This window comes from Notamacropus eugenii, chromosome 6 (assembly GCF_028372415.1).
Source record: "Notamacropus eugenii isolate mMacEug1 chromosome 6, mMacEug1.pri_v2, whole genome shotgun sequence".
NCBI classification, from domain to species: domain Eukaryota; kingdom Metazoa; phylum Chordata; class Mammalia; order Diprotodontia; family Macropodidae; genus Notamacropus; species Notamacropus eugenii.
In genome coordinates, this window is record NC_092877.1 from 291,312,826 (window position 1) to 291,339,568 (window position 26,743).

General features: G+C 33.3%; 1 protein-coding gene across 11 annotated transcripts in view; it reads left to right on the forward strand.

The window, feature by feature from the left end:
- The window catches only part of NAA16 (N-alpha-acetyltransferase 16, NatA auxiliary subunit), a 98,779-nt gene that overhangs the window by 44,671 nt on the left and 27,365 nt on the right, over positions 1 to 26,743 (forward strand). For 5 of the 11 annotated variants that reach the window (XR_011968805.1, XR_011968804.1, XM_072617108.1 and 2 more), the window contains exon 9: positions 4,313 to 4,419. The exons of 2 other annotated variants lie outside the window; for them this stretch is intronic. Coding sequence is in view for 6 of the 9 variants with exons in the window: in XM_072617108.1 (XP_072473209.1) it covers positions 4,313 to 4,419 (107 nt within the window). In the remaining 3 variants the exon portion in view is untranslated. Of the gene's footprint in view, positions 1 to 2,384; positions 2,487 to 4,312; positions 4,420 to 18,465; positions 18,614 to 26,743 lie in introns of those variants that run through there. 4 more of the 11 variants (XR_011968807.1, XM_072617110.1, XM_072617109.1 and 1 more) reach the window with 4 other exon arrangements.

The following is a 26,743-nucleotide window of genomic DNA, read 5'->3' on the forward strand; positions in this document are numbered from 1 at the left end:
TGAGGTAAGTACTACAACTACTAACTCCATTATATAGATGAGGGAGCTGAAGATCAGAGTGGTTGTGACTTGCCCATGGTCTTCCGGACTCCTGGTCCAGCACTTTATCTCTTATACCATGGTGCCTCTTGCTATAATACTGACTGCTGAGGATGAAGTCAGTATGAGGTGGGGTAGTTTTGGACTTTATCTGTAAGATTTTCTCACTGAAAGAACATTTAAGAAAAGTAGCTCTTAAGAAAAAGAAAAATATCAGATATGAGAAGTGGAAAAGTCTAGTGACTTGTACCTTAAAGACAGCTTAGTGGTGAGGCTCTGATGTATTTACAAATATTCTAGAAAACATATCAGAATCTTTTTGGTAAAGTGGTCCAGTGGATAGAGGACCAAGTCTGGAGTAAGGAAGATCCGAGTTCCAATCTGGTCTCAGACACATATCCCTTCTGTGATCCTGGACAGGTCACATCATCTCTCTTTAACTCAGTTTCCGCACATTTAAAATGGGGATAATAATAGCACATACCCTGTAGGGTGGTTGTGAGGATCACATGAGATTGGCATATAGGAAGGGCTATCTGAATGTTAGCTATTATTATTGTCATCATCATCATTATTATATCTCTTAGATTTATTATATATTATACCTGTGTGTAAAGAAATGAAGTTTCTATATGCTTTTATCATTTATGCTGGCATAGAACCACCCACAGTTCATTTCAAAACATTTGTTATACATCTTGTATATTCAAGGAAGGCACTGTTAGGCAGTGGGCATTTCAAAGGCAAAAACTTATGCTCAGTCTTATATTCTACTGCTCTATTAAGATATGTACACAAAGAAGTACCAAATATTTTTAGAGTAATACAAAGTAATTTCAAGCGAGCTAATTACTAGGAAGAGATCAGGAAAAGACTTCTATAGGAGGTGATTGTTGGACTGGACTTGGAAGAAAGTTACACCTTCAGCTAACCAGAGGTCAGAAGGAAATGCTTTCTGGAGATGGGGAACACTTGTACAAAAAGCATGGAGGTGGTAAATGGAAGATGGTGTGCAGGCAGTGGCCTGTTTGACCATGGAACAGTTTATGGGAGTTGAAGAAAGAAATGTTACCCTCTTCTTAAAACCTCAAAAATGGAAAATGAATGAAAATTGTAGTAGAAATGTCTTATTTCATTGAGCATGATGGGGAAGGGTATAAAGAAAGTTTTGAAAAAGGTCTTTCCCAGGTGTAAAGAGATTGAAGGCAGAAATTTGCACAACAAAGGTCCTAGAAATCTTCCCTTCCACATTTCTGTTATGTGGTATGAGTAATCTTGAAGGTAAAGAATTTCAAAATGGAATCCTTAGTGACTATTACTTTGTGGGACATAATTTTATGTAGATAGAAATAGTCTGATTTTTAAAAAAATTATTTGTCATCTTTCAGTAGTTATTTTACAGGCAATAATTCCTCAATGAAATTTCCCAGTCTCTTGAGCAGAATGAATGAAATTAAGTTCTAACATTTTGAGTATGCAATATTCAAGTGAACTATTGGTACCAAGTACTATGTTTTATGAGACAAGGATTGCCAAAGGAGCATATAATGAATTCAGTGGACTTTATTACCTAAACAAAACAATATAAAGGAACCCAAGTATTAGGTAAAAAAACATAAGGAAATAATTTATCTTTCTATAAAGTTATTCTTTGTAGCATGCTCATGTGTTAATTCAGTAACAAGTCAAGCCTGTAAATAGCTGTTGAATGAAATGCTCTTCCTCTTTGACTATAATTTTTTAATCTAAAGAGGAGAAGTTATTCAACTCTTTTCTCCAGTTTTACTCTTGCTCATATCTTCATGCCCCATTTCATACTGTAGTGACCTGTGTTTTCATTTTGGTCATATGAGTCATTTTCGTGGAAAAAACCAAACTGAACATAACCAGTTAGTGGATGCTGAATTTACAAATGTATGGCAGCAAACTCATAGTGTCTTTCATCTTAATTTATCAAATGTCATTACAAGTCTCTTCATCTTTATAACATTGAGAATTAGTTTTACTTATGTAAGGTGACAGAACACTTGCTTTTATTAGATATGCCATTTATATAGAAATAAAGATTAAACAGTTAAACAAAGAATCTTTAAAGTGTCCAAACCAATGTTGGGGAAAGTACTTTGTCATCTTTTTTTATATAGAGCTTGATTGATCAGGATCTTTGCCATGGCTGTTCCTCTATTAACTACATTTGGACATTGAACTTTTTAGTGACAAAATGTAGTCAAATAAATATAGAGAAAAAATATGATTTACATGGTTAGTAAATATGATAAAATTTAGTTGTTAAAATGTTAAAATAACATTTTGATTTTTGTTCCTTGTTATTTTGAATAATTGAGAGTTGATCTAGGAATTCTAAGGAAAATCTCATCAACCAAGTTTTATGATTTGAGTGAAGAATGATGGATAAAATAACAAAGGAGGACTAGTCCAGTAGAAAGGTGAATGATATGTTAACTAAATGAAGGAAAGCATTTATGGAAAGCAGTACCTTTAAAAAACCTAGTATCTAGTCTTTTCCATTTTGTTAGAGAAATATGAATTCTTGATTTGGCTGTACACAGTATTGTTGACTGTTGCTTTTGTATCATGCTGTCATTTAGTTTAAGGAGTCATTTAGTATAAAGATGTATTTGAGCAGGGTAGCATTTGAGTTTTCAAGGAAGCAAGGTGAAAATTTAAATTCAGTGTGAAATTTTGGGTAGTTAAACTAGGTGCTTTCTGCATTCTTTTTTTTTTTTTTAATTTTTATTTTTTTATTTTTTTTTATTTTTATTTTTTTTATTTTTTTAATGTTTAACAATCACTGCCATACAATTGCGATTTTATCCCTCCCCACCCACCCCCCACTACCTCCCTCCCTCCCCACGACTGCATACAATTCTGTATAGATTCTACATATACTTTCCTATTGAGTATATTTTCACTATAGTCATGCTATGTAGTCAGACTAAGATAAATGAAAGAATCCGTATAACAAATCAGAACATGATACACAAACAGATACACATACACAAACATGATCTGCTACATTATGTGAGTGACTTCCATATTTCTCTCTCTGAGTGTGGAAGGTATTTTTCTGCATTCTTTTTAACAGACATATTTTGGATGTGAAAATTTATTCCAATCCCTCCAATATTTAAGGCACTGTGCTAGGCCTAGGGTGCAGCGCCAAAAATCAAACTCTCACTGCCCTCTAGTAGGAGCTTACATTCTGCTGACAGTGGGGAAGCATGATCCATGTACATGAATACATAGAATTCAGGTTCATTTGAGAGGTGGAAGAGCACTAACTCCTGGGGGAATTGAAGAGGGCTTTGTGTTAAGTAAAGATTAGCATTTTATGGAGGTTAACATTTAATGAATGAAAAATTTTATATTCTAATATAGATGTAGATATTTTTCATCAATTCCTCAAACTAGCTACCTTTTCCTTTCAGTTATTTTGTGAAACTTAATACATCTTCATTTTGAGGTTAAAGCTCCTTTTTAATAAGTAATGTTATCAAGGGATTACCTGATAAAGTGAAGGGACTTTGATAAGAATGTGCAAGAGCTAATAAGTAACAGAGATAGAATTTGCATTTTTGCCCTTTTGTGCCAAAGCCAATGTCATTTCCAATAGACCATAATTTTTTCCTTAGAAGTTCTTCATGTAGCCATTGGGGTTCTATATTTAATTGATTTTTACAGTTGCCATTTAAAGTGAATCGTATATTTTAATTTTGGATAGTAGTAATAAATACTGTTTATCATAAAAGGAGATTTTTGATAATTACAGCCTTTCCTTATACTTCTGAATATAATTTTGGTCATAGTTAACACTGAGGTATATGCTTTTTGGATTTTCAATGACATGGTACTATTTCCTCTTGTTTATAGGGTTCCTGAGTTATGGATTGTAGGGCATAGTTTATATACTTAGTATTGTGTTTATAGTTAGAGAGGGTTGTAGGTGAATTATGAGTCTTCCTTAAATGAAAAATCTTTTTTTATAGAGCTCATCTTTTGAAGTACTGCTTGAAGAAAAGTTGATGCTTTGATGAAGAAAAAAAATTGAGGATAGTTGATACTGTTGATAAGTGAAAGAAACTGCTATTCTTTTTGATAGTAACAGATAGAAATGATTCTGAAAATTTTTTCTTTTTCTTTTTATTGTTGCAACTTTTGAAAGTTTTATTAGCATTATTAAAATCTAAACGCTGATCATTTTAAGAGTTGTTCACAACAATTGAAGTTTAACAAAATACACTTTTGTTTCTAGGTGAAAAATTTAGAGAACTAATGGATAAGTTCCTGAGGGTTAACTTCAGTAAAGGCTGCCCACCCTTGTTTACCACTTTGAAATCTTTATATTACAATACAGAAAAGGTAAAATTTGGTATTTATTCAGTTTTGATATAGTCTTTGTACTAAATTAGAGTTATTATAAAAACTATTTCCTAGTAGCTTATACAAATTTGTAGTTTAACAATTTCCTCTTATAATGTGTCAGTTCATCTAATTTTTATCCTATCAACACTGAATTGAAGGTGTATACTTGGGTAATATATTTACAAAACAAATTGTCAGTCTCATTTAAAAATAAAAGAACTTCTGAGTATTTGTAAATTTTAAAAAGCTAAATCCCCTCTTGTATGTTCATACTAATTCTAGTGAGTTTATAGTTTGAGACATTAATATGATTTTGATGAAAAGATATCACCATTAATTTACCTATTATTTTACTGTGTTTTTAGTTCTAGCTTATACTACATTTATATTTGTTGTGCATGTTACTGGAATTATAGTAGAGACATGGGTGGAAGAGAGAGAGAGAATGGAAAATGTGTGTGTGACCCATTTACAAACAAAGTATTACATTTGAATAGTGATAGGCTTTATCAAAGCTAAGTTACATTGGTAGAGGTACTTTTCCTACACCAATTAAGTGACATTAAGAAATCCTAGAAATAGGCTAGGTTTATTAAAAATTCAGTTACATTTTTAAGTTGACCTTGACATCAAAGGTATATCACAGAATGATATGCTTTTATTGTGTGTGTGTGTGTGAGAAAAGGTAAATTGCATCTAAATTTTAAATTAAATCAGTAGAAAACTTATGTTCACATTCCATTATTCTACCTTCTATTAATACCTTCCTCAAACTTGAATTATTTCTGAAATGAATTGAATTCTTTCTGAAAAGAAAAAGAAAAATGAAAAAAAATCTGTTAGTTGATGAGGCAAGTGTTGTAATAGAACTGTCAAGGAAAAGTTAATCAACTTTTTCATCTTTTAATGTGGCATCTTTCCATCATAAGTATTTGTAAGTTTGTCATTATTAGTATTATGGAATTAGACTTAGTTTTAGATATGTTGTTAAATGTAGCTTATTGGTTTCTCTTTTGAACCTTAAAGAATTTATCCTACCACAGTGATTATACAGGAAAAATAAATGAACATTTTTTTGTCTTTAAAAATGAAGCTTCTTAATTGTGGCAGTTTTTGTTTGAGTTCTTATAAGATGATGAAATTTAATTTGCCATTAAATTGACTAGTAAAAGGGACTGATACATATATAGTTTATATTTCCTCTATTATAAACCATCATGATATGTATATATTTGGTTTGATCCTAATGTTTTACTTAACATTTCACTGAGTTCAGTGAATAATTTTTCTGCATATGTTGCTAAATTTCTACCAATGGTTCTTTCTCCAGGCTATTATATATTAAAATAATCGCATTATTTTTGGAAAAATCAGGGGAAATTTTTAGAAATAATGGAGAATTTTATATATATATAGCTATTTTATGCATTAACAAAATATTATAGTACCAGCAGAGAGTAAAGTGGTAATTCTAGACTTACTTACTGACCTTTATATGGGAGCATCTTATAACTTTTTGGCATAGTAGTTAAGAGTCCTGGGCTTGAAGTCAGGAAAACTGAACCTAAAATCCACTTTAGAAACTTCTTAGCTATGTGGTTGTAGACAAGTCATAATTTTCTTCAACGGTGGAATAGGGATAATAATTCTTGCCATGATTGGCTTCAGGATTGATGTGAGAAACAAGCTTTATGAACAATAAAGATAATAAAGTTAATAACAATTCCCCCTCCATACACATGTGCACACACACACACATGATCTATGGATCAGTAGTGTGTAAGCACACTACTTGCCAGAGAATTTTTTAAAATAAAAAGTAAGGCTCTGTATCATTCATGAGAAGTTAGTGTGAATTGCAGAAAATGGAGTATAACCTGTAGAAACTCAGCGCATTAGCAGATCAGAAATCTATCACTATGAAAAGAGGTAAAAATTGTTGAGAAACAAATTTGAAATAAAGTAAATTAAAGATTTGATGATTTTTTTTTTGCCTTTTAAAAAGGAAGAATATTACCGTTGATCATATATATTCACATTACATTGAGTAATTAATTGATTTCTATTTCATTATGAAATTTAAAAGAGGGATTGATCCTAAAATCAGAATTTGAAGACAGAATTGGGAAGCACAATTCAGTGTTTTATCAAAATCTGATAGTATAAAGATGCAAATGAGTCAGTTGATGTGATAAAATGAGGTTTTTAATGATATTAAGTTTGAAATGAGTGATAAATATATTTGAAAAATGTTCGGAATTTAAGTCACTTTCGTGCATAAGGTGGGAATAGAGAAGTCAGTTGATTTTGAATTTCATATCATTCTTCTCATACAGAATGAATCGAATAGTGTTTTTGAGTAATGAGAAAGATTTAGATGTTTGTCAGATTTCAGTGTAAATGATAAGCAAAATTATGTACATGCGGTAGATACTATTGTGGTGTTAGAGAAATTAGTTTTTCTGTCATCACATAAGGGTTTTTAAATAGGTATTTGTCAGTGAGCTCTTAGGAAATCTAAACTTTGGCAAAACAAAGCCCTGAGATTTAGGTATCTTTTGATCTGATTCCAGAATGAAGTAGTAATTCATCTGTAGTAACAGGACTAAGTAATATAAAAAGCACCATTTTGATTTAAAAGACCGTCAGTTCAACAAATACTTATTAAATACCCACCATATGCCAGGATGTTATAAAGACAAAAACAATACTCCTTGCCCTCAAGGAGCTTACGTGTTGGTAGGGTAAATGTAAAACTAAGTATATGGAAAGTAATTTTTGGATCAAGAGAGTACTGTCAACTGGGGACATCAGTGAAGGTTTCACCTAGGAGGTGGCACCTGAATTTTTAAAAAAAAATTTTTTTAAATCCAATTTTATTTTCAGTTTTGAATTTTCTCCTTCCCACTTTGCCCTCTTCCCAATGAGAAAGCAAGAAAAACAAAACCTTTTAAAAGTATGTACAAATTTGTATTGAATAAAACAAATTCTTGCATTATCCGTGTCCAAAAAAGTGCCATTATCATCTCTTTGAGTCTATCACCTCTCTTAATCTGAAAGTGGATAACATATTTGATAATGGGCCTTCAGGAATGATGATTTTGACCAGATTTTCTTAATCTTTTAAAGTTGTTTGTCTTTACAACATTGTTGTATATATTTTTCCCTTGGTTCTGCTCACTTCACTTTGCATCTATTTATATGTCTTCCCAGGTTTTTCTAAAACCATCCCCTTCATCATTTCTCAGTATAGTCCTCCATCACATTCGTATACCATAATTTGTTTGTCTGTCCCCAGTTAATGAGTATCCTATCAGTTTCTAGTTCTTTTCCTCTATGAAATGCGCTGTATACATATAGGTCCTTTTCCTCTTTCTTTCATCTCTTTGGGGGATAACTTAGATAATTACTGGGTATACACAATTTAATAGCTTTTTTGGGCATAGTTCCAAATTGCTTTCCAGAGTGCCTGGATCAGTTTATATAATTCAGCCAGAAGAACATTAATGTGCCTTTTTTCTCAGCACCCCATCATTATTTGCCATTCCCTTTTGTATTAACTTTAATAGTCTGATGAATGTGAGATGTGTACCCCAGAGTTGTTTAAATTTGTATTTATGTTAGTGAATTAGAGCATTTTGTCATAGGCTACTGATAACTTGATTTCTTTCTTTGAAACTTTCTTCATATTCTTTGTCCATTTATCAATTGGTGAATGACTCTTATTCTTTTAAATTTAACTCATTCCTTATATTTTAAAAATGAGAACTTTATCAGACTGAGGTTTTTATCAGACTGGAGGATTCTAAGAAGCAGAAGTGAAGAAAGAATGCATTGTGGGAATGTACTAGAAGGGTATATGCAAGGGTATATGATGGGAGATGGCACATCAAATTTAGGGAAACATTAATAGGAAAGTTTGTGTTGTTGTAATACCTCTACCAAATATTATCCCTGTTTTGTTTAATATTTGTATTCTCTGACTATGCAACCTGGCTTCTTATGGTAAAGCAGTCTGAGAATATGTTAGCATGCTTTCTATGTATGTACGTGTCAGCTTCTTTGCAAAAATATTTTTTATTTATTAAGCTTCTTGTATGAGTCTTAGAATTTTGAATATATTAATGGTATATATTGAAGTAGACTACTGAAATGTGATCTCAAAGAATAAAAGAAAAAATTTGATCCCATGTGTTGCTGCCACATGGATTTAGAAACTGCTATCCTATAGTTAGTTTAATAATTACATAAAAGTAAATTAAAAATACCATAGTTTATTAAATTTGTGACTTTTTATAGCTGTTATGTGATTTCAAAATGTGTAGCATTTTTATGTTATAGTTGTAACATAATTGAGAGTAGCCTCCTAAAATATACTTAAATGGATCGTCCTGTTGTTATATTAAAATAATGATATACTATACATAATACATCTGGAAAAATGCAAGTATTCTTGTCACCAAAAATCTCATTCAGGACTTTGCTATTCTTAGCAATACAATGATCCAAGACAATTCCTAAGGACTTAGGATGAACAATACTATCCACATACCGAGATGGAACTGGGAGTTTGAATGCAGACGGAAGCGTACTATTTTTCACTTTATTTTGTGTGTGTGTTTTTTCCCTTGGTTCTGTGCTTCCTTTCACCACATGACTATTATGGAAATATGTTTTGCATGATTGTTGTTGCACATGTACAACCCATATCAAATTGCCTGCCATCTTACGAAGAGGGGAGGGAGGGAAGAAGAAAATTAGGAACTAAAAAATTTTTCAAAGTGAATGTTAAAAATTGTCTTTACATGTAGCTGGGAAAAATAAAGTATTTTTAAAGAATAATGTCATTCAGATTTAGAACTGTTAATTTTCTAGGCCTAAATCTGTGTCTTAGTGCATTTTTCTACCCTTTTGTTTTCCTTTGCCTTAAACATTTTTAGTCCTTTTTAATGAGCTTAATTTTTAATTTTTTATAGTAAAAAAATTAATATAAATGTCTCAGTTTGAATGATTTCAGCAGTTATTGTTTGTCTTTCTTTTCCTTTGGAGGGTGGAGAGCAAGGCAGTTGGGGTTAAGAGACTTGGGTCACACAGCTATCTAGTGTCAAGTGTCTGAGGCTGGATTTGAAACTCAGGCACTCCTGACTCCAGGGCTAGTGCTCTATTCAATCTCTACCTAGCTACCCCAAGTTATTGTTTATCTTAACAATTACTGAGTTCTAACACTAGCATGGGAGGAAGCCCAGTGTAATGCAGAGGTGTCAAACTCAGCTGAACCAGATTAAAATGTAATTGCCTTTCTCTAATCAATAGTGATTTAAGGCATTTTTTCTCATGACTATAGATAGTTTTGATTTCTTTTTCGAAAACTGCCTGTTTATATCCTTTGATCACTTATCAATTGGGGAGTGACTATTATTTCTTATAAATTTGACTATACTTAGTTCTATACTTAGTCTATATTTGACTGATGAGGCTTTTTTATCAGAGAAATTTGGCTGTAAAATTTTTGATATTACTTCATTGTCTATGGTACCTTATAGCAAAATGTACTTGTCCTCATTACCCATTTTAGTTAACTTTAGTTTTATTTTTGCTTTGTTTGAGATTATGATGGCTACTCCTGCCTTTTTTTTTTTAAGTTTAGCTAAAGCATATTAATTTCTCCTCCAGCCCTTTATTTGAACTCTGTCTTTATTTTCAAGTGCATCTCTTCTAAACAATATATTGTTGGATTCTGGTATCTAATGCATTCTGCTACATGCTTCCATTTTATGGGTGGGGTCATCTGTATCGTGCAGGCAATATTCACAGCACTGGTGGTAACTATGAATATGACAGCTTAGTGCTCAGTCTCAAAGTATAACAGACTCTCCATATAGAAGGCGGAAGAAAAACATTTATTCAGACACCAGAGGGCTAAATCTCAGAACCAGAAAATTAAATTTGTCATGGTAGCTACAAAGTTAATAAACATGATTGCTGCAGGGGGCAAAGCCATTCCCCAGGCTTCTCCCTGTCTCTGTTGGGGCTGCCTCACAAGCAAACACTCACAGGCCTAAGCTCTGCTTGCCTGCCTGTGGCCTCTTTCCTCTGTCCCCACCCGCTCCCTCAATTCCTCCCTCCGCGTTCTGATCCACCCTTCCTGTTCTGCCTGTTCAGCAGGCTCCTCCCACCTCATATGACAGTCTTCCAGGTGATTCAAGCAGATCATATGGGCCTATTAATGAGTGAGAAAGATCTTTCCATATAAATTACTATTACATCATCTCATTGAACATTCATTGTTACTGTTTATTTTCCCTGCTTGCCATTTTCTTCTGTTTCTTCTTTTCTCTCTGTTTTTTATCCTGTCCCTCCTCAAGTCTATTGTGCTTCTAACCACTGCCTCCCTTAATCTGCCCCCCCCATTCATCATGTCTTCTCCCCTTCCTGTCCTGTTTCTCTATTGGGTAAGTTATATTTCTATATACAACAGAGTGTGTATGTACTTCTTTTTTTGAACCAATTCTGATGAGCGTGAGATTCAAGCATTGCCCCTCTCCCCCACTTCCCCTCCACTGTTGAAGTTCTTCCTTGCTTACCTCTTTAATGTGAGAAGTTTTCCCCCATTCTGCCTCTCTCTTCCCTTCTCCCAGTACATCTCTTTCTCATTCCTTCATTTTTTTTTTGAAGAGATCATTGTAAGATAATTGACTTACACTCATGCTCTCTCTGTAAATTTCTTTTAAGAGCTAGTGCTCTTTTTTGCCTTGGAAGTATGAACTTGCTCCCTTGTTATCCATCCCTAGCACTCCTCTCAGCCTTTGAACTGCGACCTTAGAGTTACCAGTCAGTGCCAGCTGTACCCAGTGCCAGCAGAGGGTCCTCTTTAACCTTTATCTGACCAGTTGTTTGAGCCCCTTACTTTCTCTGGGCTGAGAGCTCCTGTAACTGGCCTTTAGGCTCTGGACAGGCTTCCATCCTGGTGTTGCAAACTTTTCTTGCTGATGTCCAGTGTTTTCTTAGGCTGGAAAAAATGTATTATCCTGGCTTTTTGTTTAGTCTGTTATTCTAAAATTTGATTTGTGGCATTGCTTTAAAATTATTTGGAGGGGAATGTTGAGAGAGTTCAGCTGGGTTGCCTCTAATCTGCCACCATGGCTCCTTCCCCTTTTGTAAGATTCCATGTTGATGAAAGAAAGGCCATCTAGTATTCTAAAAAGTTATTGTACTTAGGGATATAGAGATAATTTAATGGTTTGGATTTGTCATATTTTAAAAATCTTCATATCTTACTGAACCATACTTCATCTGTAGGTTGTTTTTTTTTTTCTTTTTGAGGGGTCAGGGGACAAAAATAAAGTTGCACTTCCAGCACATTTAGTATATTTGAACCTCAAGATATAATTAATATATTGATGACCTCCTCATATGCTGAGTTTATTTATCTTTAGTCATATGACAAAGTCCCTTCATAGAAGAAAAAGAAACTATCTGCAATATTTCCAGTAATTTCTTTTTTCCCTTAAAATTTTTTATAGCATTTTTAAAAATAATTTTTAGCATTCATTTTTATAAGATTTTGAGTTCCAAATTTTTCTCTTTTCCTCCTTCCTCTCCCCTTTTCCTAAAATGGTAAGCAATTTGATATAGATTTTATGTGTACAATCATGTAAAACATTTCCATATTAGTAACAGTTATGAAAGAAGAAACACACCAAAAGGAAAAACACAAAAAAATTAAGTGAAAATAGTATGCTTCAATCTTCTTTCAGAGTCCATCAGTTCTTTCTCTGGATGTAGATAGCATTTTCCATCATGAGACCTTTGTAATTTTTTTGGTTCATTGTATTGTTGAGAAGGGGTAAGTGAATGTGATCATCATACAATGTTACTGTTACTGTGTACAGTGTTTTCCTGGTTCTGGTCATTTTGCTTTCTGTCAATTCATATAAGCCTTTCCAGGTTTTGCTGAAGTCTTCCTGCTCATCATTTCTTATAGCATAATAGTATTCCATTACATTCATATACCACAACTTGTTCAGCCATTCCCCAATTGATTGGCATTCCTTCAATTTCCAGTTGTTTGCCACCACAAAAAGAGCCACTGTAAATATTTTTGTAGATGTAGGTCCTTTTCCCTTTTTTATGATCTCTTTGGGATATTGACCTAGTAGCGGTATTGCTGGATCACAATGGACAATTTAGTATTTCCAATAATTTCCTGAGGTATAGATCATCTTATATTGGCTAGCCCTGCTGCTATCAGTTCTACCAGGCTAATGACTTAAAGGCTAACTTTTTAGTGGTTAAAGATAAATTAGATGATCAAATACATAAACAATTATTTTCATCTAACGTATTAATAATATCTCTTCCCAATTTTGTCATAATAATATGTAGAATTTTATTGTCACAGTTTGTAAATATTGATAAAAATTTTTGGATACCTTGACACATACTTCTGAATATTATAAATGGTGGAATTTTTAAGTATTAAAAATGTATAACCTGTTTTACTCACTGATTCTTTCCTAGTGAATATTGTACTGTTTGTAACTTGAGAGTCATGTGATGTGTAATCCTCAGAATTTGAAGGCTTTGAAATTTATTCCTGATTGTAATTATTTGTCCTAGAAGTCTTTCTTTTGATTTTAATTTGTTTTTTCATTTGTTATTTTTAATGTAGGTTTTGAGGAATAATTTTTTTTGGGGGGGAAGCATTTTTAAAATGTAGATAAATACTGAGAGAAACAATTTGGGGCAATGAAAGCATGTTAGTTTTGTAAAAATTGCTGCTTATGAAATTGAGATCACCTGATTTAAAGTTTTTTTTAATTTTATGAAATCATTTTATATAATTGTCTGTAATCATGTTAAGACATCAAAGAAGACTATATTTCAGTACTCTTAGTCTTTAAGATTCCATCCTCTAGCTTATTTTTAACTTAGTAGAGGTTGAATCATCTTCTTTCCTGGAAAGGATCACGCTTACGTCATCAAAAATAGATTCCATAATATTATCCCTATATTATATAACTTTTTTTTTGAGGTCTTAATAAAGCTCATGCTATGTTTAACCTTTGAGAATAATTTAATAGCTGCTTATTATTTGTTGTAGTAAAATAAAATAATCTTTTTAGAGTATTCTGCCCATGAAATGAAATTTGTAGGCTTAAATTTTCCATAAGATCATAGTTGGGAAAACCCGTTTTAACAATTCATAGTATTGTGTATGTATAGGGTTAAGACCACTGAAGTATTAGAAAAGCTTTTCTAGGCCAGTTGACTCTTCCTAACCCTCCAGAGCCATCTTGAAAATCTTTCTTTGGTCAGCTGGGTGATGAATGAGAAAGTAGATACATCAGTGTATAAACCAAAAGAAAGATCTCAAAAGATAGGTTCTGCTGATGAGTGAGTTGCTACCACCATTTTTGTGTGTGCGAAAAGTACAGCACATAAAATCATCACAGATATAGTCTTTTTATTTATTTATTTTTCCACAGGTTATACTTTATTCTTTATCATGTTCCATGAAGACAGTTGTTTACAAAAAAAACCCAACCCAACTCATTTCATCTCACACAATACAAAGTATAAGTAGTAACTTAATGCAGTATATCTTTTTTTCATATTACTTCTTAATTTATTTTTTCAGTTTTCAACAATCAAGTCCACAAAATTTTGAATTTCAAATTTTCTCCCCATCTCTCCCTCCTGCACCCCAGAATAGCATGTGTTCTGATTACCCTCTCCTCCAATATGCCCTCCCTCCTGTCACATCCAATTCCTTTCCTCCGCTTCCCTTCCACTTTCTTTTTACTTTATTTATTTATTTTTAATGTTCTGCAATCACTACCATAAAACTTAGAATTTTACCCCTCACACCTACCTCCCCCACCCCCCTTCCTCCCCAAGACGGCATACAATTCTATATAGGATCTACATATACTTTCCTATTGAATACGTTTTCACTATAGTCATGCTATGTAGATGAACTAAAATAAATGGAAGAAATCATGTAACAAATCAAAACATAATACACACACACACACACACACACACACACGATCTGCTACATTCTGCGAATGAATTCCATAGTTCTTTCTCTGAGTGTGGAAGGCATTTTGCCTTAGAAAACCATTGGGAATTTTTTTTTTTTAAGTTCTTGCGTTATTACGAAGTTCCAAGTCTACCAGAAAAAAGCTCTCACACACTGTGGTCATTGCTGTGCACAAAAGTTCTCCTGGTTCTGCTCCTTTCACTCAGCATCAGATCATATAAGTCCTTCCAGGCCTCTCTCAAGTCTTCTTGTTCATCATTTCTTATGCCACAATAGTACTCCATTACATTCATATACCATAATTTATTCAGCCATTCCCCAATTGATGGGCATCCCCTTGATTTACAGTTTTTGGCCACCACAAAGGGTGCTGCTATAAATGTTTTTGTATATGTGGAATCCTTTCCCATTTTTATGATCTCTTGGGGATACGGTGTTGCTGGGTCAAAGGGTATGCACATTTTTGTAGCTCTTTAGGCATAGTTCCAAACCACTCTCCAGAATGGTCGGAAAAGCTCACAGCTCCACCAACAATGAATTAGTGTTCCAACTCTCCCACATTCTTTCCATCATTTATCATTTTCCTGTTCTGTCATGTTTGCCAATCTGACAGGTGTGATATGATACCTCAGAGTTGTTCTGATTTGCATCTCTCTAATCAGAAGTGATTTAGAGCATTTTTTCATATGATTATAGATATCTTTAATTTCTTCCTCTGAAAATTGCCTGTTCATATGCTTTGACCATTTATCAGTTGGGGAAATTGCATTATATCTTTATGAGTTTGCCTACAATGCAGACATTCTGAAGAAATCACGTTTTTTTGAATGACATTGCAGTACGCATTTAAAAATTTTTTTTAAAAAAGCACACATATCATCTAAAAAAAATCTTTAAAGAAATCTACTTCAAGCTAGAGAAGATAGATTTTGTGTTCACACGGAATTTTTTTCTTTTTAAAATGTTTCTTTTTTATTATAAAGTTAAATATTAACAAATACAAATATTGCAATATACAAATAAAAATAGGAAGGAAAATTGAATATAAAACAATAAAAAACCTGCCCTCCATACCTGTGTCTCTCTTCTTTGTTTTTTTAAATGTTTCATTTCTGCTTTTTTCTTTGATTCTTTTTTTTCTTATCAGTATAGTTATACTATAGATGTGGTCTTTATAGAGTACACCAACCATACTGGTTACTCTACTGAAGCCTCAGGTCACATTAGGTTTTTGCATTTCCATGTTGTTGACTTGTAGTCCACTTCCAACCTTGATCTAGCCCCTTTTTCAAGTTATTTTTTACCACGACGTTTATCCCTCCCTTGCCTCATTTTAGAAGATTAGACCTATTGTTTCACCTTGTGAATTCTGAATTACCCATTAAACATCAATTTATTGAAATGATTTTTATCCATCACAGCAGTTACTTTAAGCATGAAGTAGCTCCAAATGTGATGTTTCATATTTAGAATGTAAATTTTTTAGCTAATTCTTTTCATGTCTAATTTTGTGTAAGTGCTAAAGATTAGTTAAAGGGCTGCAAGTTAAGTCTAAAAATAAATTTGGCAATAGGCAAGGAAAATTTGCATTGAAAATCAATAATAGCTATTATTATAAGAGAGGCAGCAAGATATAGTAGAGAGAGAAGGACTTGCTTTGGAGTCAGGATGATTTAGGTACACCTCTGCTACATATTGGCTACGTGAATGATGCTGAGCAAAACACTTAATCTTTTAGTCCCCCAAGCAACTCTGTAAGACCTTAAGTTATAGAATTGTTTATGGATCTACATTAATAGTAGTCCTTTCACTGGGATTTCTCGACACACTGATTAAACCACAGGTCCACACTATAAATTATTACTAGTTGCAAGCAGATTTTTTTTTCCCATTTTTAAAAATTCTGAACATAGACACAATAAAATGAGAATTTCCATGTACATTGTGGAACAGGAGAGAATTGTACATGAAACTGTCAGTCTCATCTAGAGCTTGCTTTTCTTTTAAAGTATATAATACATTCATTTTGTAACTTTCAAAACTCATACTTGATTGTGATTGTGCCCCTTTCCCTTCCTCCAACCTGTCTCTTTATAATTTGAAAAGAATGAAAGAAAAACAAAATACTTTAAAACAAATGTTTATTGTCAAGCACAACCAATTTTGCATTGGCTGTGCTAAAAAAATGTTATATCTTACTCTGCCTTGAGTAGGTGGTATGCTTCATCCGCATTCATTAGAGTTCTTAAGTCTTTCTAAGTTATTTGTCTTTACCGTTGTTTTTGTGTGAATCTGTTCTCCTGGCTGTGCTCACTTTACTCTGCATCATTTCATGCAGACCTTTCCAGATTTCTCTGACGCAGCCCCTTTCCTCATTTCTTATGACATAATGTATTCCATTATGTTGATATGCCATAATTTGTTTAGCCATTCCTGTGTTGATGGGCATCCCCTTAGTTTCTAGTTCTTCACTACAAAAAAAAAATGAGCTCCTATATAAAAATATTTTTGTACATATGAGACCTTTTCTTCTTTCTTTGATCTCTTTGGGATATAGGTATAGGAATAGTACTTGCTAGGTTATGAACATTTTATTGACTTTTTATACATGGATCCAAATTGCTTTCCTGAATGAAAAGACCAGTTCACACCACCAACAGTTCATTGATGTACCTGTTTTCTTGCATCCCTTTCAACATTTGTCCTTTTCCTTTTTTTGTCATTTTTGCTGGTATAAAGGATATGAGATGAAACTTTAGAGTTACTTTGTATTTTTAAATTACTAATGACTTAAAGCATATTTCGCAAGGCAAGTACAAATATTCCATGAATTATAGAATTAATTTATTTCTTAAAAATTGACTTTTTAATATGCATTTCCCTAAGTGATAAATCTTCTTGTGGATTTTTATTGTGTAGTTGGATATGTGACTCAAAGATTTAGCATAAAGTCATGCCTAAAAGACTGGAAATAGTTTTGACTTGTGCATTAAAGAAAGGGTGATTTTCTAACAAAATGTAAATACTTTGTATTCTTACAAATACTAAAACTTAAAATATTGTTAATATAAATTGTCCATTTGTGGCATAATACATGATGGATTCTTTAAATTTTATCTTTAGTTCTATATTGTCTGGAAAGTATTCCCTTTTAATACTTCACTTTTGTTGATTTCTTTTAAATAAATTTATATGGAATTTACCTTAATTTAAAATTTAACTTTCTTGCTTAATGTTTGTTTAATGGCTTTGATTTTATCCTTTGTGAGTTTTTTAATGGGTAAAACTAGCTTATAGGAATATCAAATATAAAAAATAATTTCCATAACTTATAATTTATGCTAACTAGAATTTCTACATGATATATTTTCATTGAATATTTTCTTTTAATTCTTTTTTTAAAATAAAAACTCCAAATTAAAGGTAATTCTTAATGCTCTCATGTATTCATTAAAGTCTAATTGAAAATAAGATGTCTAAGATAGGCTTTAATCTTTATCATCCTCATAATGCCTCCTTAATATTATGTACTTCTTTTGGGATATCAATTTTGTACAAGAGTAAAATCAGTTAGACTCCATACATAGGTACCTGCTCTGCGCATTTCTCCCTTGCATTTCCTGCACATTCCTAAATTCTTTATATCTCCATGTTTAATGTCTGTTGACCTGATTGAGAAAGAGATTAGTGGATGATTGACAAGGATAATGGCTTTGGGTTCCTTTGTAAGGCCAAAGTTTTAGTATTTCCAGTGCATGATATCTAGTTAATTTATTCGTTACTTTTGATTCTTAAAGCTAGAAATTATAATTTTTTTCTTTAGTGTTTATACAGCAAGTTGAATTTTTTATAATTCCAAGAAAATATGCAGTTAGTTTTAAACTTCATTTTTCACTTGTCATTGAAAGTACTCATTAGTTTTCCTGTCCTTCCTCTCACTATGAGTGTGAGACTCTGGAGAGAAGTCAACATCAAGGTTTGCGTGGGTTGTGTTGCAGGTGCGTTGATTGCCTTGAAGCTCGACATCAGCGCACATGTGCTCTGTATGTAACTTAAAACAACATGGAAGCTCTGAGAATACATTGTCTGGCTGGATGAAGCGTCAGATGTCTTGAAAGAGATGTGTAAGGCTCCCTACACAGGAAGGTAGGCTGTTTCCTCTGAAGATCTTTGTTTATCATATTTTAGGAAGGATGAATTTCATTCTATCCTTGATTAAATATTTCAAGATTATTAGTCAGTTATTATCTAACATTTATATCTGAATGCCTATTAGACACTGAACTAATCATAGAAGGCATTGAAAAAGTTATAGTAGTTTAACATCTTTCTACTCTTCCATTTTTCTTTTCACTGCAGAAATATGCAAACAATGTGAATCATCTGAGAGTATTTTTAATGGGAAGAATTGAATCACTTGACCATTGTCACAGAGGAAGTAGGCATAGGCTGGTGCATGAGAAAGAAAAGACTTGTTTTCTTATCTTGTATCCCTATGGTGTTGTATTTTGTGTAACTTGAGAACAGTTCCAATAATTTGGGGGTATTTATTGGTCTGCTTTCCTAGTAGATAGAATGCTGGATCTAGAATCGGGAAGACCTGGGCTCATATCCTGTCACTGATACTTGTTTTGTTGGATATTCTTGGGCAGATCACTTAATCTTTTCCCTTCATCTGTAAAATGAAAGGGCTGGATTAGATGGTCTTTTAGGTCCCTCTCAGCTCTAAATCTGTGATACTATGAACTTTGTGAGGGAAATTATGAGACTGAAACTTGGAAGAATTATAAAAATTAAATAAATATAGTATCATTCTAATAGCTACATGCATTAATAGAATGAAAGTTTATACATCTCATTAAAAATACTTAAATTTCATATCCTTAAAAAAGCCAGGGAAGTTCTAGAAGGTTATAGAGGAGAAATATTTCTCTAGAAAAACCAGAATTTTATTTAATTCATTACAATGAAAGAAACATTTTCTCTTAGGCAATCTTATAAATATTATTGAGACTAGTATTAAATTACATATAAGAAGAGAGTGGTCTCAGGGCATTGAGTCTCTAGTCAGTATAAGAATGGCTCAGGAATCTTGTATGTATCAGTAAAATATTAAAAAATTTTAAATACAGTGACTCATTTCAATGCAAAAAGACCCTGCCAGATCTAAATGATCCCTGCCTTTAGGTAGCTTACTGAGTGAACCAAGTGATGTTGTACAGCATTATTGTAACACTTATGAGAAAGTTTTAAAGGCTGTTGTATATTTTCCTGAAACTAATATATTTATGATCCTCTTCTTTACAAAAGAGCTTTTTATCTAAAATTTGAAGAAAGAATGATAATATTTGTTTAACTTTGGTAGTGCTCATGCTATTTCTAGCAGTATTTTTGTCCACATTGTGCTTGTTAGGTTTACAAAATAATACCACTGTTCTGTGTAGTCACATGAAGAAATAATCTTTAGTTTTTGGTAGAATTGTTAATCTTTTCTTGAAGAATTGTTAAAGATTGTTTCATTTGCAGAGAACCTTTGTAGAAAGAAAAATTCTTTTGATGAGACCAGATACTTTGAGAGACAATGTAAACTTGTTTCAATTAGCAAAAATGAAACTTCTTCAATTGCAAAATTAAAAAAAAACAACAAAATTCAACAATGTTAGAACTAAGTTTTAATTGAGGGAAGTCTAGTGGAACTTTAACGTATTTTGAAATGCTAAGAAAATGTAGTTTTGTGATTTAAAGAATGAGTCATTATTTCAGAGGCTTTAATCCAGCCTCTGCATTTTGTCTTTGTGATGTTAAATAACTATAGTACTTAGGTGGGTCATTTTTCTTGCTTTATTGTAGATATTCAGTAAATGATTGCTGAATGCAGTGAATGGCACACACTAACCTACTTGATAGGACCTTGAAGAATTAATAATGTTATGTTGTTAGAAATGCTAAGCAAACTACTTAGTATCCATGCTTAAGTTGATATAAATATTAGAATATATTATGTAGAAGGAAATATAATTTGTTCACATTTGAGTTAGGAAAGATCCAGTAAGCAGTTCAAATAATTCCTCAGATCTGCCCCTTCCCCCGCCAGTAGTGCTGCCACTAAGACTAGAGGTTTACTTTGATTTATACTTGTATTTTTTTATACTGAATTGATTAGCAGATTTAGCATATCTATTTCATTCCAAAAAATTTTCATCAACACTTTTTGTTTTTATTTTGAATATTTTATTAAATGATTATTTATCATTTATTTATTTATTCTTCTTTATCTTTATCTTTCATGTTGTCCTGAAATTAGGAATTTTTAAAATTAAGTTGACATTTATTTTTTATTTCAACTTAATATGTTTTTATTAAATAAGAGTAAATTTTTTTTAAAGGGGTGGAAAAATTAGTATCAGAAATTTAGTTTTTAGTTAACATATGTAATGCTGACCTCAGTGAACATGAAAGTTTTTTAAAATTAATTTTGAAAAAAATTAATGGAATAAAACATTTCTGTAATATAATACAACAAAAAAGATGATTGCACATGAAACTGCAAATCCAGATGGACCTGTAACAATTTTACATGTATTGCTGTTCTATGTTTTTTTTGGGGGGGGGTGTAACATTAAAATTACATTCTAGAGGTACAGACCTTTCTGTAAGCATAAAACAACTGTTATCAAGATTTTGGAATTGTCCAATAGATGGCAATGTTGTTTCATGAAGGAAGACTGAATGAAAAGAATTTAAAGTTAGTGTAGACATCAGCCCTACCCTCGTGTTTTATAGATGAGGAAACTAAAGCCAAATGAAATGCAACATCTTTAAATCTCTATACTGATAATGATTTTATGAGTTTAAAATAATGATTAAGAATCGTAGGGAAGAAAATTTTTAAAAGACCTTTATCTTTATCCCTTATCCTAGACTTTTATCCTTCCCAGATTTCCTTTTTCAAAACAAAACAAAAAAACCATTTATTTTAAGCTAACCCTCTTATTTAGTTAGTTGATTAGAAGTATACCCCTGTTCATTTTCACATTTTGCTTGTAAAGTTTACGTTTTCATAAAAGTCAGCTATACTTTTCTCCTTTTCTGCAGATCTTTGAGTTGAAATTAAAGCCAAAGCCTTTGAGCAGGTTCCTTTCATACCTTGTCTTTGCCTATTTGCAACACATCAAGTGGCAAAAATATTTTAAGCATTGATCACAGAATAAAATTTAGACTGTTAGCGATGCCAGGAAGTCAGGGTAACAAAAATATCTGTGAGGTTGCTAAGACGGGTGGCAGTTGGGGATCTATTGCTCTTCTGTTCCCAGCTTCTCTTTAGAAACATACCTTGTGAATTTGTCAGGAGGGAAGAAGAGAGGAGTCAGAGCTCCAAGGAAGTATTTCATACTACTGATGTTCTTTGCAATGATTTGGCCAACGTGGGGGGTAAAACTGCAGCTGTCTGATTGAGTTCAAACTCAGTAAATTGATCTTCAGATCTTCTTAGAATGAAATGAATTGTCTGTTGGTGGAGGTTCCCAAGGCAGCGTCGGGGATTATTAGACTGCATATCAGTTGAGAGATGCAGAAGTCTACTTTGTTGTTGTTGTTTTTTGAGGAAAGATCTTTATTTAGAGTTAGAACAATAATGAATTTCTTTTTATTAGAACATGAGAAAAGTCTTCATGTGGGACAGATAGAGGAGTTTTATTTTTCCTGAAAAGCAGCTTGGTTGAGTACAAGAACACTGAACCTTGTTTCCATCTAAGACATAGTTGAGGGGAAATCACTGAACCTGCTTGAGCCTAAGTTTCCTTTTCTGTACAGTAAGAACACACAAATCATCTGTCAGTGTTTGAGCTACTTTGAATAGCTCCTTCCAAACACTGTAAAAAGTCACATAACCATGAACTAATATTCAGTTACTTCAGGCTTGTTGTGAGGAGAACAAATAAACATAAATCAGAAATCTTTAAGAAGCTACATAAAGGTGGTTTGGAATTACTTCAGAGTTGTTGTAGGAAAAATGGATTAACGCATCTTAAATCTTAAAAAGCTACACAAAAATGAGGTGATAGGGAATTATATCAATGTCCAAAGGACATATAGTTTCCTTGGTATAGGTTTCTCCTCATTAATTTAAATTGCAACTCTTCTATAACTATTTAAAGATGGTCTTTCAGACTTAACTATGAGGGAAAATATATAATACTAGTAATAAACCTCCTTTGTTTAAATACACACACACACCTACCAGAGCTTATGCTTTGCTCACAGTTTTTTAGAACCCAGTGTTACCTTCTTGCCATATTGAGCCATTGATAATACTTGAATTAATTAAAACATGAATTGTAAGAGTTTTCATTGTGTTTTTCCTGATTCTCCACCACTCCCCAGTCTTTTTTTTTTTTCTTGGCTAAACATCTCTAGTTTCTTCAAATGATCCTTACATGTTATGGTTCCAAGTCACTCTCATCATCCTGATTACCCTTTTCTGGAGACTCTTTAGTTCCAATGTCCTTCCTAAAATGTAGCTCTCAAAAATGACCATAAAACTATGGCAGACTATAATAACATTGTACATTTTTTGGTTCTGAGTACTGTGCACCTATTAACGTAGCCACAGATTACATTAGCGTTTTTGACTATTTCACAGTGTTGAGCCTTCCCTCTCTCTCTGCCTGCTGCACTCCCACCTCCCAAACTCCTGTGATGTTGTTTACTTGAACTTACATCCCTTGTGGTAAAGGACTTTAATATCTACTTGAATGTTCCCTTAAATTTTCTAACTTTGCTGTTCCTCTTCCTCCTAAAATCCAGTGACCTACTCTTTTACTCTACCTCAGCCATATACACATGAATGTTATATTTCTCTAATTAGAAGTTGACATTCCTCTATCTGATCATAGCCCCTCATTCCACCTCTCTCTATACTTCACCCCTCTTAAACTTGTTTTTTGCCATTATCAAGACCTCTCTTATTCCCTCCTGTCTATTCCAGCAGATTATTCCTTAAACATCTCTTGTCTCTCTTAATTCTTTAGTTTCTCCCTATAAACTGATGCCTTCCTTGCTTTCTTCAAACAAGCCTAAGCCTTCCTCATTCTTTAAAAACCTTTGTCTAAACTTCACCATCTTTTCAAACTTTTGTCCTAGAACTTTCCTGCCTTTCTCAGCCCAACCCTGGAAAAAGTTGTCTCTACTCACCCTCTGTACTTTATCTCACTCCTCAACTTGTAGTCTGGCTTCTGACATCATTACTCAGCTGAAATTGTTCTCTCCAGTTAACCAACAGTCTCCTAATAGGCAAATCTCACATAATATTTTCTGAATCTTAATTCTTCTAGCACTATTTGCTGCATTTGACAATATGGATAACCCTTTTCTCTTGAATACTCTCTCATACCTGGGATTTGGTGACACCACTACTCCTTGTCCTCATGCTTGCAGCTGTTGATGTTCTCCCGAGATGTGTCCTGGGCCTTCTTTTCTTTTCCCACTATACTATCTTGGTGACTCATCAACTCCCATGGGTTTAACTATGATTTCTATACAGATAATTTTTAGATCTATATACCTAGACCCAGGCTGTCCAGTAAGCTTTAGTCTTAGATACCACTAGTTGCTTGCTTCAATTTAACATGTCCAAAGTTGATCTCATTGTCTTTCCCTCTAACCATCCACACATCTGTATTTCTGTCAAAGGCACCGCCATTCTCCCAGTCTCCCAGGTTTGTACCTTTGGAGTTATCCTACGCTTCTCACTCTCCTTTGCCCCACTTAACTAGTCAGCTGCTAAATCTTGCTTTTGCTTCACAACATCTTTTGTGTACAGCCCATTCATTCTCTTCACACACCACCTTTCCTCCTTCATTGCCTCTCACTTGTGTCCTCATTAGTCTCCCTGCCTTTCAATCCACTCTCCACACTTCTGCTCAAATAATTTTCTTAGTTGCAGATAAGACCACGTAACTCCCCTACTCAGACAACCCTACGAGCTTCTTATTGCTTCTAGGTTAAAGCCTAAACTCTTCTCTTTAGTTTTTAAAGGCAACACAATCTGGTCCTAAACTATTTCATTGGATATTACTTCTCCTCTCACACTCTGTGATCCAACCTTGACACTCCTTTTCCCATACCCTTGCCTTTATTTTTAGCTATCCCACATTCCTATAATGGATTTCTTATCTGCACTTCATGGAATCCCTTTTGTCCTTTATTATGCATCACTGTGGCTCTATCTTTTACCCTTGGTTGCTAGTGTTATCCCTTCCAAACTACTCTGTATTTAGCTATTTTATATTAGTGTTTATTAACTTGATATTCATGATGGCATATGTATTTTACATACTTCTTTTCTCCCCCATTGGAACATAAGCTTATTATGAGTAAGACCTTGTTTTATTTTTTTATACTTACATCCCTAACATCTAGCACAATGCCTGCCAGTGTTAAGTTCTTAAGGAATACTTGTTTGATTGATTGATGCACTTGTTAATGAGGCATTTCTTTCTTCATCCTGTATTTGTGCTGTTGGTTTTTAAAAATTATTTTATTTTTCAGTTTTCTACAATCATTTCCATATATCTTAGATTTTTTCCCCTTCCCTCCCCTCTTCCTCCCCTTGACAGTGTGCAGTCTTATATAGGTTCTGCACATACATTTCTACTAAATACATTTTCACTATGGTCATGTTGTATAGAAGAATTAAAATGAATGAGAGAAATCATAAAACAAAACAAAACATAACAAGAGAAAATGGTCTGCTTCATTCTGCAATCCTGTTCCATAGTTCTTTCTCTGAATGTGGAAGCATTTTGCCTCAAGAGTCCATTGGGAATTTTTTTAGGTCCTTGCATTGCAAAGAAGTACTAAGTCTACCAGAAAAATTCCTCGCACTCTGTGGTTGTTGCTGTGTACAAAGTTCTCCTGTTCATCGTTTCTCATAGCACAATAGTATTCCATTATATTCATATACCACAACTTTGTTCAGCCATTCCCCGATTGATGGGCATCCCCTTGATTTCCAGTACTTGACCACCACAAAGAGAGCTGCTATAAGTATTTTTGTACATGCGGGTCCTTTTCCCATTTTTATGATCTCTTGGGGAAACAGTCTTAGAAGCGATATTGCTGGGTCAAAGAGTATGCACATTTTTTAGCTCTTTGGGCATAGTACCAAATTGCTCTCCAGAATGATTGGATCAGCTCACAGCTCCACCAGCAATGAATTAATGTTCCAACTCTCCCACATCCTCTCCAACAGTTATCATCTTCCTGTTTTGTCATGTTAGCCAATCTGGTAGGTGTGATGTGGTATCTCAGAGCTGTTTTGATTTGCGTCTCTCTAATCAAGTGATTTAGAACATTTTTTCATATGTCTATGGATATCTTTAATTTCTTCTTCTGAAAACTGCCTGTTCTTATCCTTTGACCATTTTTCAATTGAGGAATGACTTGTATTCTTGTAAATTTGACTTAGTTCTCTATACATCTTAGAAATGAGGCCTTTATCACAGACACTAGTTGCAAAAATTCTTTCCCAGTTTTCTGCTTCCCTCCTAATCTTGGTTGCATTGTGTTTTTTTGGGCAAAATCTTTTGAATGTAATGTAATCAAAATTATCCATTTTGCACTTTATACTGTTTTCTATCTCTTGTTTGGACAAAAATTTCTCCATTCTCCATAAATCTGACAAATACGCTATTCCTTGTTCCCCTAATTTGTTTATAGTATCAGTCTTTATACCTAGATCATGTATCCATTTGCACTTTATTCTTGTGTATGATGTCAGGCATTGGTCTATGCCCAGTTTCCACCACACTGTTATCCAGTTTTCCCAGCAATTTTTGTCAAACTGTGAGTTCTTATTCCATAAGCTGGGGTCCTGGGGTTTATCAAACAGTAGATTGCTATATTCATTGACTACCGTGTCTTGAGTACCTATCATATTCCACTGGTCTACCCCTCTATTTCTTAGCCAGTACCAACTGGTTTTGATGATTGCTGCTTTATAATACAATTTGACATCTGGTAGGGCTAGGCCACCTTCCCTAGCATTTCTTTTCATTAGTTTTTGGACCTTTTGTTCTTCCAGATGAATTTTGATATTTTTCCTAGCTCTAGAAAATAATTATCTGATAGTTTGATAGGTATGGTACTGAATAACTGAATTAATTTAGGTAGAATTGTAATTTTTATTATGTTAGTTCAACCTGCCCATGAGCACCTGCTTTACAGGGTTGTTGTGAATTTCAAATTAGTTAATGCATATAAATTCCTTGTAAATCT